General features: G+C 56.9%; 1 protein-coding gene across 2 annotated transcripts; it reads right to left on the bottom strand.

The window, feature by feature from the left end:
- Positions 1–512: 512 nt before the first annotated feature.
- On the bottom strand, positions 513–12,168 carry WNT4 (Wnt family member 4). 2 transcript variants are annotated; one of them, XM_052692105.1, is made up of 5 exons: positions 11,943–12,168; positions 3,755–3,990; positions 1,994–2,125; positions 1,543–1,685; positions 513–1,228 (listed from the first exon to the last, which is right to left on the bottom strand). In XM_052692105.1, the coding sequence occupies exons 1-5, from the start codon at positions 12,017–12,019 to the stop codon at positions 761–763; spliced, it is 1,056 nt and encodes a 351-aa protein (XP_052548065.1). In that variant the 5' UTR covers positions 12,020–12,168; the 3' UTR covers positions 513–760. The 2 variants fall into 2 exon arrangements, with proteins under 2 accessions (XP_052548065.1, XP_052548066.1); XM_052692106.1 differs by lacking the exon at positions 11,943–12,168 and adding an exon at positions 9,897–9,990.
- Between the last annotated feature and the right edge of the window lie 311 nt (positions 12,169–12,479).

Below are 12,479 nucleotides of genomic sequence, written 5' to 3'. Positions count from 1 at the left end.
GATGCTGAGGTTGGGAGGTAAAGGGCTTTGCAAGGGGACGGGGAGCAAAGTGGGAACATCGTGTCCTTTGACAGCCCAGGCAGCTGCCGAGGAGCTTCTGTAAATCACAGCGGCTGCCAGAGCTGCTCTAACAGCTCTCCAGAGCCCAGGAAGCCTCAGAGCATCCCTGAGGCTCTGTACACGCACTCTCCGTACACTGACAGCCCTGGATGGGCTCTCGCTGCATTGTGATTAACACTGTGCCATCCCATCCCCATCTCCCTGTCCTCTGCAGCGCTCACAGCTGCATGTCCTGGCTGTGCTCCAGCCGTGCTCTGGGATGCTGAAAGCACTCCTGCAACAAATACAAACGATTGTGACAGAAGATACCCGGCCCCTAATGCTACTCAGCCTCAGGTTTAACCATCTCCCATTTGCAGTGCTCCAGAGTCAGCGTAGAGCATCCGCTGCATCCACGAGGTCAGGCACATCCCTGCTCTGGCTTCAGCAATAAATAAGCAAACCGACCAAAATAAAAGATAACAACGATCGCTTTTTTTGAGGGGGGGGAGGGTTGGTTTTTTTTTTCCTTTTTTAAACTTTAAATATATATATTTTTTTGCTCCTTTCTTTTAAAATCTGTTTTCCTCCAGGGCTCTGTCTCTGTATAGAGCTGTGCTCTCCCTGCAGCGTCTGGGTCACTTCCTCAGTCCTGGCCACAGGGCAAGAGAGAAGCAGGATCAGTTAGAGAGGGGAAGGGATGGCTGCTCCCCTTCGTGCATCACCGGCACGTGTGGATTTCCACCACCCGATGGCAGGGTTTGCACTTGACAGAGCAGCACCAGTGGAATTTGCAGCTGCACCTTTCCACCACCTCCACTTCGTCCGTATGGAAGCCCCGACCGCAGCACATGAGCTCGCAGCCATCGATGGCCTTGGAGGTCTTGTTGCACTGCCGGCCGCTGGTGCCCAGCACCCCGTTCTTGAGGTCGTGGTCACAGAAGTCAGGACTGGAGTCCAGGTAGACGAGATCCTCGTCCGTGTGCGGTTTGAACTGGGAGTTTTTCGGCACCAGCACTTTGGTGGAGCCGATCTCGCTCTGCTCGACCTCGGTGGCACCGTCGAATTTCTCCTTCAGCACGTTGCCCACTTTGCGGAAGGGAGGCATGGCTTTCCAGCACGTCTTGAACTCACACGAGCCCGACACGCCGTGACACTTGCACTCCACCCGCATGTTGTTCAGGATCGCCTGAAGGAGCACAGTGGAGAAACGAGATGGGGGTGGTGAGCGTGGGACAGGGTGTGACATGGAGTCACAGCACCCTACAGCACCCTGAGTTGGAAGGGACCCACACGGATCCCTGAGCCCAGCCCCTGGCTGCACACAACATTGCCCGCTCCCAAGCCCTGGCACCTCAGTGCTCCCAGTGTGGGGCCATCCCCACTGCCCCAGGGAGCTGTGCCGTGCCTGCTGCCCACTGGGGCGCAGCCTTTCCCTAAGCCCCCCGACCCTCCACTGACACAGCAATGACTGCAGACCCCATGCAGATCCCCATCTGTTACCTTCCGCCCCGCCTCGTTGTTGTGGAGGTTCATCAGTGCTCTGTTGGAAGATGCCCCTTTGCTCCTCTCCCGGACGTCGACAAAGGACTGAGAGAAGGCCACACCGTAGGCGATGTTATCGGAGCAGCCGGACCACTGGAAGCCTGAGGCACAGTGCAAGGATGGGACAGATGAAGTTCATCCTCCTCAGCCCTGCCCTTGCTAAAACACTGCTCATCAGCCCTGTTTGTGTTGCTCCCCGTGCTGGGGAAGCTGAACAAGGATGGCCACGGGGTGGGGGAACAACGTACCCCCTGAGCTACACTCCCAGCTATCCTTTCTGAAGCGCTTGCGTGGACTATCAGTAGGCTTTTAAAAATGTTTGTTGTACATTTTTTTGCCCTTTCTCTAAAGGGTGGCCCTGGAGGATGGGCATCTCTGTGCACTCTGTATCCCTGCTTTGCACGCTCACCCTGTGGGCTGCCGCCTTGCACGGTGCGGTCGCATCCACACTTGTCCAGCTCGCCGCTGCTGCATGCTCGGGTCACGGCGAAGGCCACCCCTGCAGAAGAGATGGCGTAGACAAACGCTGCCTCCCTCGTCCCTGCAACAACAGTGGAAAAGATGGCAGGAAGCCCAAGGGGGTTTTGTGCACCCCGGTGGGCTGCTCCACCTGCCCACCCCCACGTACGGGGTGCCCCATGCTCACCCCTCCCCGGCATGATCCAAGTATCCCAAGATGTATTTGCTCAGTGCCAAGCCCAGACCAGGCTCAGCAGACACCACGCACTGCTTGCAATAGTGACAGAGCTGGCAGCACATGGATGTGATGGGCAAGGTCATAACGCAGCAGCAGGAGGGATGCAAAGGCTGCACTGCAATGTGGGGAGAGCTCTCCTGGTGCTTGCAGGGCACTTTTGCTGTAAAATCCCTCCCGCATCCAAAAATGTTCTATTTCCTCAACCAAACCGGGGATCACCCCCTGCAGCTGCAGATCCACGTTATCACCACGCAGCACCCCGTTGCTCCCTGCGCCTCCAAAACCAGAAAACTCTTCCCAAAGCGCTCTGCAGAGCCCCCAGGCGCAGCAGAACATTCCTGTGCCCACCTGCACGGTGCACAAAGAGCCCATTTGACAAGGGGGAGAAATCTGGACACAAACACGCGGGCGGCTCGGCCAGGGACCGCGGCCGTCAGCTCTTGCAAAACCCAAATCCCCACCGTCCTCTGAGGTCGAGGGTGGCTGAGGACACGGCCCCTCCGGCTCCAAACAAGCAGGGCTGGCATTTGGGGTATGCTAGGGCTGTTTCAAGGTAGGGGGTGGCTCGCCGGTCGGGCAGAGGGCAGCTACTTTGGTGGTCGCAGCCCAGGCTTCGGTGGCCAAGCAGCAGTGGCTGGGGAGGGCCAGCCAGCACAGGGCCTGAACCGCCTCCAAGTTAATCGAGGTTAATAGTAGGATCGTGTTGGTCGGTTTTGCGCTGTGGCTGACTAAAAAGAGGCGACTTTTAGTTTCTGGTATTTCTGGTATTTCCAGTCCTGAACCTTCACAAGAAGAGATCTTCACCCCTGTGTCGAGGGGAGGAAAGTCAAACAGGGAGCTGGGGGCAGCCACAGCCTGTGTTCTGCGGGATGGGAAGGGGTGAGAGTGGCACCCCAGGGGAGGGAAGGCTGCTCCCTGGGGATGGAAGGGACCTTCCTCTCCAGCTCTGCACCCTGGCACGGTTCGGACCTCCGGGATGCCTGCACCCAGCCTGGGCTGTGGAGCCTGGCCATAAATCTTCGCTGCTCTTCGGAGGGTCCGGGTGTGCTGTGTTTTACTCTCGCTGGGCGGCAGAGGGCTGTCCTCACATGAGAGCTGCTCTGCTTGGCAGCAGTCACCGCTTCGGAGCTGCTCAGTACATCCAGCACCTATGGATGTGGAGTGAGGAGCTGGGGAGTTCATCCTGGAGAAGGGAAGGTTCCAGGGAAAGCTCCAGTACTCAAGAGCAGCTTATGGAAAGGAGAGAGTGCTTTTTTACATGGGCAGATAGCGATAGGACAAGGAGGAATGGTTTTGAACTAAAAGAGGGTAGGTTCATATTTGACATTGGGAAGAAATTCTTGCCCCTTCCCCGGATGTGCTCAACACCAGGCTGGATCGGGCCCTGGGCAACCTGGTCTGGTGTGGGGCAACCAGCCCACGGCAGGGCTTGAGGCTGGATGATGCTTAAGGTCCCTTCCAACCCAAGCTCACCTTGTGTTACCACCTTGCCAAAGACAGGCAGGGTGTCCAGCGTGGAGCAGTTCCAGCGGCGGTTGCGGAATTGGTACTGGCACTCCTCGATGGCCAGCTGGGCCCCGCGCCGCACCGAGTCCATCACCTCCAGGTTCCGCTTGCACATCTGCACCTGGCGCTGGATCAAGCCCTTCAGCTTCTCGCAGGTCTCCTCCTCAGAGATGCTTCCCACTGAAGACAGCTTTGCCAGGTACCTGCCGTGAGAGCCGGCACAGCTGGTTAGGAGGTAAGGGGAGCACAGACCCACGTTCATCAGGGACGCAGCGAGGAGACCCAGCCTATCATCCCCTGCGTAGCTGAGAACCACTGCACACCTGGGTTGCCTGCAACATGTGCCTCCACAGGTCGCATTTTTGCATGGCAGAGAGCAAGCCCAAGGAAAACAGGCAGCCCTCTGCAGCCTCATCCCCTGCCTCTCTGGGAGACCATCTGCCGGCTCCCCTTTGCCTCTGTTGCCTGCATGGAGGATATTTTCGGTGTTGTCTGAATGTGCCCGGTCAGGTCTCCTGAGTACCGGCACATCCAAGCGCTACTAGGAAAAGCCAGAGGTCTCTGAAGTCAGCCAAAACAAGCAGGACAGCCGCTCGGCTGCCAGCTCCAGCTGCCACACAGCTCCCGCACTCATCGCTGACAAACATCGCCCTCCAAACCACTTCCATCACCAAACCTGCTTTTAGCATGCCAGCCCGGCCCCCATGAGCTGCCAGCTTTCTGTCACTGGGGTTTCAAGCAGGGCTTGGAGCGGGGAGGGACAAAACCTTGTGTGCTGGGTGCCAGGTGTGTGCTGACGTGGCAGGTTGTGGCAGTGCACAATGACCACCTCCCCGTCTCTGCAGGGCGTGCAGAGAGCTGCCCCTTCTAGGGCCAGGCTCACGGCATCGCCTCGCCTGTGCTGAGTGATGAGAGCACCAGGCGAAGGCTTTTCGGAAGCCTCATTCCTCGACTCTGCCTTTCCCAGCCCTACAGAACTTGTGGGTTTTTTGTTTGCTTGTTTTTTTCCTCCTCCTCCGAGTTACGACATCCTGTGAAGGATTTTGTCTTTGAAGCACTGCTTGCCTCTGAGAAGTGACCATTCAAAAGTGGCTCCTGCTTCCTGCCCATTCCCATGTGTCCCAGGGGTCAGATCTGCTGACTTCAGCCACAAGATCCAGTTGTCACAGCCTCTTCCTCCCATTAGCCGTGCCAGCCTGCCCCAGGAGGAGAGAGCAGGATTTTCTCTTCCGTGCATCAGCAGAATTATTCACCAGCTTGGTTTCGTGCTTATAGAGATGGTGAGAAAGCTGGGTTGGCTTGCAGTGTCCGTGGGGAGTCTGCATGGCTGGCTGTCAGAAGCATCCAGCTTTCCTCATGCGTGGAGGTCACTTGATGCAATGCTGCTCGGACAGTGGGAAGTGGCAGGCAGCTGTGGTTTGAGAGCCAAGCTCTTTTCTAGCCTTTATACCAGCTAAGCATCTTTGTCCAAGGCCTTCAGCTCCTCCAAGGGCTCAGCTTGCTTGCAGAGGACCAGCTGCAAGGACCAAGAGGATGGCAGCAAACCTCCTTTGGGATCATTCAGAACACTGGAAACTGGGCCCACAGCAGCCCTGTTCCCTGCCATCCAGCTATCATTTCAGTTGGTGCACAGGAAAGCTGATGCACACCAAAGCAACTAGAGTTATCCTAAGGCACCACAGGTCAACTTGGAGCCTGGAAAACAAGAAAACTGCCTCCAGTTCTGAGCCCCGACCGCAGGTGGAATGGCCACTTCAGCTCTGCTTTGGAGGGAGGCACCATCTCATTTTCTCATGTATTTCCCAGCTCAGTGGGATTCTTCAGGCGATGAGGAGCTATAAATTCAAAGCACACATGAAGAGAAGTGTGACAGGAGCCTTTCAAGCCTTTCCAAGTAGATGCGCCTGATAAGACACCTCCCCAGAGAGTGCGTAATGGTATTTGGGATGATAAAACGAAGGACAACCATGCTTCAAAGATGGATACAGCTTTCCAAGAGCAGGTCTGGTAATTTGTTTTGCAGGGAAATAAGGCGAAGCTGTCCAGAGCGATTTCTGGTCTCTCTCCCCCACCATTCCTTCCCAGAGATGCTCCCATTCTGCAGTGCAGAGTCCCTCAGCGCTGGGGAGCCCAAGCAAGGCACTGCAGCCAGCCCTCCAGGGTCACCATGGAAGCCCCATTCCAGCACTTTGCCTGGTTCTTAATAAGGACCCTGCCCCAAGCTTTGTTTTCCTAGGCTGAGGCGGTAGAAACCACAGAGAAAGCCTTTCTTCTAGATCAAGACTGGCAGAAGAGCAAACCAAACCAAAGCTGCCCTCAGCGAGGTCTTGCTGTAGAGGGCAGCCCACCTTGATTTCCCTGCAGTCGGAGCCCTGGATTGGGACTGGAGGCTCACAGGAAGCTTCAGAACAGTCCTGCTTGTGGAAAAAATAAACCCAAATAACGGCATATTTCCTTCCCTTTCCAAGACTGGGCAAAGAATGTTTCAAGGGGCGAGCTGCTGCCCAAGCCATTTGTTCAAGTCTTGTCTTCTTGCTTCATCATCACATTTGTATTTCTTTTCTCCTGCCTTCACATCCAGACAAGTCACTCACAGAACAAGCTCCCTTTTATTAAAAATCACTGACTTAACACAAAACCAACAGAAAGCCCTTCCTTTTTTTCCATCCGCAGCACGCAGATCAAGATTGAAGTCCCATAATTGGAGTATTTGCAGTTGATCCACTCTGCAAGGTGGCAAAGAGGGAAACCTCAAATCCCGGGAGATTTGGAAAGGTAAAAAAGCCCTACTTAAAAACAAAGAACGATGATAATTTTTGCCACAGGGGTTGGCAGGTGGAGCCAGAAAGAATGGGGAGGGGATTCCCTGCCACGGGGAGGTGGGCAAATTGGAGTCACGGACTGATCCTCATTAGAGGTGGTTCAGGGAAGATGCACCAGATGTTTGAAATGTGCAAATTTCTCACATTGTCTCAGTTTGGGAATACTGAAGATGGTGTCAGCCAGGTGGTGTCACTGCAGTCTCCTATCAGAGATGCTGAGATGAGCTCAGAAGCTTCAATGTCTTCAGCAAACGCCCAAACTCATGGGGATACCTGCCTGGCTAAGGTCCCAAATGGGATGTTCCAGGCTAAGCAAAGGAAATAAAAAAAAGGAAGGGGAAAGCAAGCAAGCAAAGAGAACTCATTGGTCTGACACTGTGGGCATGGGGAATAGCTGGTCCAGCTGACAGCCCTACAACATGACGCATCCCTCCCAGACTGGCCACCGCACTCTGGGATTAGATGTCCTTCCTCTCCTTTGCTTGTAAATGTAAACCACGACGCGCAGTGTCGTCATCTGAAGGCCTGTCTGTCTCTTCCCTGGCAGAGGAGCAGCTCTATGGCTCGGTTGTACATATCTCATCTCTGGATTAAGACCATGCTTCTCACGCCCTAATCCCCACCTCCAGCTGCTGGAGCAATGTCCCATGAGGAGGCAGAGTCCCGCTCCCCAAGCTGGGCCATGCAGCACAAAACGACCCCCAAATGCTCAAACTTTGCCCTCCCCAGTCCCCCTACCCCAACCTCAGACTTTGGATGCATAGAAAACATCCTTTCACACGTCCTTCTTTGCTCGAGTTCAGCAGCCAGGAACGGCTGCAAGAGGAGGCAAGTGAAGCCATGGGGCTGAGCGACGTGGGAATTCCCCTGGTGCAGCGCTCGGGGCTACACCTGGGTTGGAGAAATTCTGATGAGTTTTTCATTTCAATCGGAATTTGCAAACACACGGAGAGAGGAACCTTCTGCGGGACTGGTTTGATCTCACCCAACTTCCAACAGACCTCGGGCCGCTTTCCATTGGCCAAGAGGTTCAATTAATTCTTCCCCCCCCCCCCTCACCCCCCAACCACCCTGAGTAATTTTGTGAAAGCACAATACTGGCTCCAGTTCTGCTGAGCCAGGCAGATCCTGCACGGCACCTTCCCAGCTGCACACCGCAGCGGCTCTGTGCTGGAGGGATGCATTTGGGGTCACCTGCAGCAATAGGGGCTGAATCCCAGGGCTGGGGATGATCTGCTGCTGGCACCCAGAGCATCGCCTGTCCTCAGCCCAGCCTTGGGAAGCGCCATTTCTGTGGATTTGCAACGTTTCCAAGCTTTGTTTTAAGAAAAAAAAAAAGGTGTTGCAAGAGCCTGCGGCGTTGTGTTTATAAGGGAATATGGAGGAACCTCCTGCAAACTGCCGACCTCTGGGGGTTGCTCAGCAATTTCCCATTTTAAGAAAGCCCAAACCCATGGCAGCGGTGCATCTTTCCATCTACGAGGATGAGTTAATTGGGAAGACAACAGCTCCCAGCAGTGCAATGCAAACATTTGTCACTGCAGTGCGAAAATCTCTTTCTGACTCATGGAGTCACCACCAACCACTGCAAAAAGCAGAAATCTGCTTCTCGCCATTGCTTGTGTTTGGAGCTGAACGGATCCTGTCCTTGCATGACCTGCAATGTGAGTGAGATAGAAGCACCTGATGTCCACCCTTCCTTGGATAAACCTCTGCTACTCTGTATGAAGGTATATTTTTATTTAAGGCTTCATTGGGGAAAGGAAAATTCTGTCATCAGTGAGGAGGCAGGGAGTATCTGTCCCTCCTGCCCTGAGCTCGGAGACAAGCTGAACTGGATGGAAGTTCAGCATCAGGATTTGCAAAGGCCTTTCATCTGCAGGATGCAACCCTTAAAGCCGTCTGTTTTCATAGCTCAAATCACAGGCAGGGAAGCCCTAAGCGTGCAGCATCACCAGGGCGAGGAAAGGAGCTGAAAGCAAAGAAATTCTCCATTGGACCCAATCTGAGCAACTCTGCCAAAGTAGATGTGACCTGGGAGCCATCCTGGTGCTGTCTTTGCACCAAAAATAAGAACGCAGGGAGGGGAGCAGGGATCTGAGGGCACAGATGTGCCCTGGAGCTACCTGCACCTGCTGGATGGTGCTGCAGCCATGGGGCACCCGAGGGGAAATGCTGGACCGGTTCCTCGCCTGGTGGGAAATGGGAGAGTCACAACGACAATGCGAAGAATCCTGCATGAAATGGGACTGAAGCAGGGTGGGGGTGAAGTGAACTCCCTGCTGTCAAAGCTGGGGAGATTCATCTTAAAAATAGAGCCTGGCTTAAGATCAGAGGGATGCAAGCGGAGGACCCGGGTCTGCTGCTCCTGCATCTCTTACATTGCACAGTGACACAAAGTGGCACAGCATCAGAGCTGAGGTCTACCCGGGCTGCTCCCCAGCAGGACGAGCGCTGAGCTGGGGTTTGTGGAGCACCTTGGCACACCCAAATGAATGGGAGCCCCAAAACCCCAAATCTTTTCATCCCTCCCTCCAACCCTCAGAAGTGGTTGCTGTTATCCAGGCTTGTTTGGACACTTACAACGTCCTCAAGCTTTCCCAGAAAGCTCAGTTTTGCTTTTTTCTAAAGGCTTTTGAAAGCCCAGCTGCACCCCTGGCCCTTTAAACCGAGCCTGAAGCACAGATGGAAGTTTTAAACCCCTGTAAATAAGGGGTAGACGGAGCTGCCGGTGGCACACCCTGCTCTGAGCCTCCTCCAAAGCCACTTTTAGATGTTTAACAGCAGGAGAAGGGAGAAAGGCTGCAGCAACTCCTAGAAAACACCACAAAAAGGGCCCTGCCCATGAAGGACCCCTGTGTCACTGATGCTTTTCAGACATGAGGATCGACTCGGGTTCAAGCAGCCCGAAGAGCCGCAGGCACAGCAGCAGGTCCAAGAGCTGAATGGAGGCTGTGAAACGAAAGGTGCTTTGGGAATAGCTGAGCTCCTTCCTGTGTATGAAGCACATCCCTGGACTCCTCCAGCAGGACCTTCCCATTATGCACATCACAGCCAGACAGACCTCAGAGCACCCACCGCTGCCCTTCATTTAACATCAAATTCTTTGCTGGCAGGAAAAGCTTTAAGGCTCCCTGAGCCCCGAAAGACAGGAGGAAAAACGAGCCTGCAGCTGTTATTAGAAGGAGAGAAAAGAGCATCACTTTGGTTTGGATGACAGAGAGGTTTTTCGGATAGGCAGAGAGCCAAACAGCAACTCCCCAAACACAGGCACTGAGAAAACACACCTGAGGTTCACTTCCCAGCCAGATAGAAGGATCTGGGTCTGCTTAATGGAAACATTTGGCAAAGCTGCTTCTATTGCAGAGCTCTCTGCAGCACGGTGATCCCTCCCGCCGCTTCCTTGCAGGGCACCGGGCCGCTGCAGGGAGCCTTCAGCTCAGGTGTTGCAAGCTGCGTCTCCAAAGCACTCAGGGAATGCGAGTCCCGACAGGTCAGGAGGAGCTTTAGAAAAAGTCTCGTCTTGTGAAAGGCACCCCGAGCTTAATCACCGATCCAGCAGGTTTCTGGAAAAGCAAACTTCCCCGCACGCTGCCATCCGCCTCCGCGCAGGGCTGCAGAGCCGAGCACCTGGGGGGGCGCCCAGCAGCCGTGCCCAGCGCCCTCCTGCCGGACCCCGCGCCGTGCGCACGGCTCCGTGAGACGGACGAAGCGCGCTCATTCCTCGAATATCTGATAACTCCTGGGTTCCTTCTAACTCCGTTTATTGCCTCTGGCAGCCTTTGTTTCTGATGTGAGGAGATAAACAATGGGAATTGTCTTAATCCTAAAAGACGAAGGATAAGAAGTGCCGAGCGGGGGACGATCCTTTTATCAAGATACATTTGGAACATCAAAAAAAAGTTGACCCTTTCTTTCAAGCGCGCAGAAATGGATCTGCTTTTCCTCCCCTGTTGGCAGGAATGAGCCCTCCGCTCTCCCGCCGCCGAATCCCCCGCGCCCACCCCGATGCTCGGTGAGCACGAACGGCCGCGCACAGCCCCATCTCCGCCGCGGCACCGCGCCTCGCTGACCTCACTGCTGCCACTTAACCTCAGATCCCCCTTCGCCGGGCGCTTCCCCTCCCCGGCAGCGTTTCCCTGTCCGGACCCTGCGGGAAAGGCGCTCGCACCGCTCCCCGCGCACAGCTTCAAGCCCACCTCGGAAGCGGCTGCGATCCACCCACGCTGCGCCGGAGCCGCGCGGGGTGCAAGTCGCTCCATCTGGCGAACGAGGGGGAGGAGGGCTGAGCGCTTAACGCATCCCATGCGGACACCGACGGGCAGCGCTTTTTCCACCGGTGGGATGCGGGGAGAACAGCACCATCCCGGTGCTTCCCAGCCTGATTTTGGAGCATCCTCCAAACTCAGCGCACCTCCCGCAGCCTCCAGCCGACGGGAGCCCATCTCCGGATGCAGGAGTGCTCCTCGAGCTCCTGGGCTATCGTGGGAACCACCGGAGCGCGTTGTGCCTATGGACACCGTGCCTGCACCAGGGCGGGGGAGCAGGACATGACACAAACACGGGTCTCCTCTGCACACATCGGGAACGCACTGACTCTCAGTCTGCCATCAACGCTGGGAGTGGGGAAACGGCGTCTCCCCAAAGATGGGATGAACGGAGCGGACACATTGCCTTCATCTGCATTTTGATGGGAGGCGCTGCCATGCCCCATCCCTCCTGTCCCGAGGGTCTCCCCTAGAAGAAGCCCTTGGTGAACGGGCAGGAATTTTCCAGAACTGTTTCCTCCCCTGTTTACCTTCCACGTTAGTTCAGCATTTGCTCAGCGTGCTCCGGATGGCACCCGGCTCCTCCACACGGCGGTCCCCACGTCCCCGCAGGGTGATGGAGTGCTGGGTGTGAACTTTGCCTACTGCGGGTCCCCGGGGTCAGCATCCGAACTATCTCTGCTTGCCTGCCCGCTCCCTGCCAAGTCCTTCCCGGCCCCGTTGCCCCCACGGGGCGCCCGGCCAAGCCCCAGGCCCTGCTCTGACCCGCCGGCTCGACCTCACTTTCCCAGCGCTGCCCGAATCAGTAATTTAAGAACAAAAGGTGGACGGGGGCTTCGGCGCCCACCAAGTTATCCTATAACCAGGCTGGAGCAGCCGGGGAGAGCCGGCATCCCCGCACCCACCTGCACCACCCGTCCCCGCGGCTCCGGGACCGCGCACCGCGACCTCCGTCCCCCGCACCGGGGTGATGCTGCCCGACCCCGGCGGCACCTGCTCTGCAGCCCCCGCGGAGCAACAAGTGCCGGAGGCGGCGGGGGCACCCCTTCGCTCGTGGCTACTCACAGCCAGTTGCTGGCGTTGGCCGAGAAGGTGGCGAGGATGATGAGCAGCAAGGAGCGCAGGAAATACTCCGGGCTCATCCTGGAGCGCAGGCGGGGAATGGTGCGGTGCGGTGCGGTGCGGTGCGGTGCGGTGCGGTGCGGTGCGGTGCGGTGCGGTGCGGTGCCCCCCGCCCGGCCCGCGGCCCCCAGAGCAGCCGCCGCCGCAGGTGGGAGCCGGGCAGGCGGCGGCGGGCGCTGCCCGGTGGATGCGCCCGCGGCGGCCGCCCAGCCCGACTGTCAGCTCGGCCGGCCCATCCCGGGATGGAGCGGAGGGCCGGGGGCGGGCCGGGGGCGGAGGCAGTCCCGGGGGCGGCCCCACATCGCCGCTACTGGGGCGGATCCTGCCGCTGGGGACACCCCCGGGGCGGGACGGCAGCGGGGACGGCACCGGTGCCGCTCCCATCGCTGCGCTGTGCCCGCGGTGGTGCCCCTCCGCTGCTCCCGAGGCGCTTTGTGATGGCCTTTGGGGTTCCCCACCTCGGGTTTTCCTGGGGGTGAA

This window comes from Tympanuchus pallidicinctus, unplaced genomic scaffold (genome assembly GCF_026119805.1).
Source record: "Tympanuchus pallidicinctus isolate F22 unplaced genomic scaffold, pur_lepc_1.0 scaffold29, whole genome shotgun sequence".
Taxonomy (NCBI): domain Eukaryota; kingdom Metazoa; phylum Chordata; class Aves; order Galliformes; family Phasianidae; genus Tympanuchus; species Tympanuchus pallidicinctus.
This window is presented reverse-complemented; position numbering and strand designations above follow the sequence as displayed.

Coding starts and splice junctions, on each gene's coding strand:
- WNT4 (XM_052692105.1), bottom strand. CDS start 12,019: ATGAGCCCGGAGTATTTCCTGCGCTCCTTGCTGCTCATCATCCTCGCC. Junction 2,126..3,754: donor TGGCAAGGTGGTAACACAAG/GTGAGCTTGGGT, acceptor CTGTTGTTGCAG/GGACGAGGGAGGCAGCGTTT. Junction 1,686..1,993: donor GCAAGGCGGCAGCCCACAGG/GTGAGCGTGCAA, acceptor ACTGTGCCTCAG/GCTTCCAGTGGTCCGGCTGC.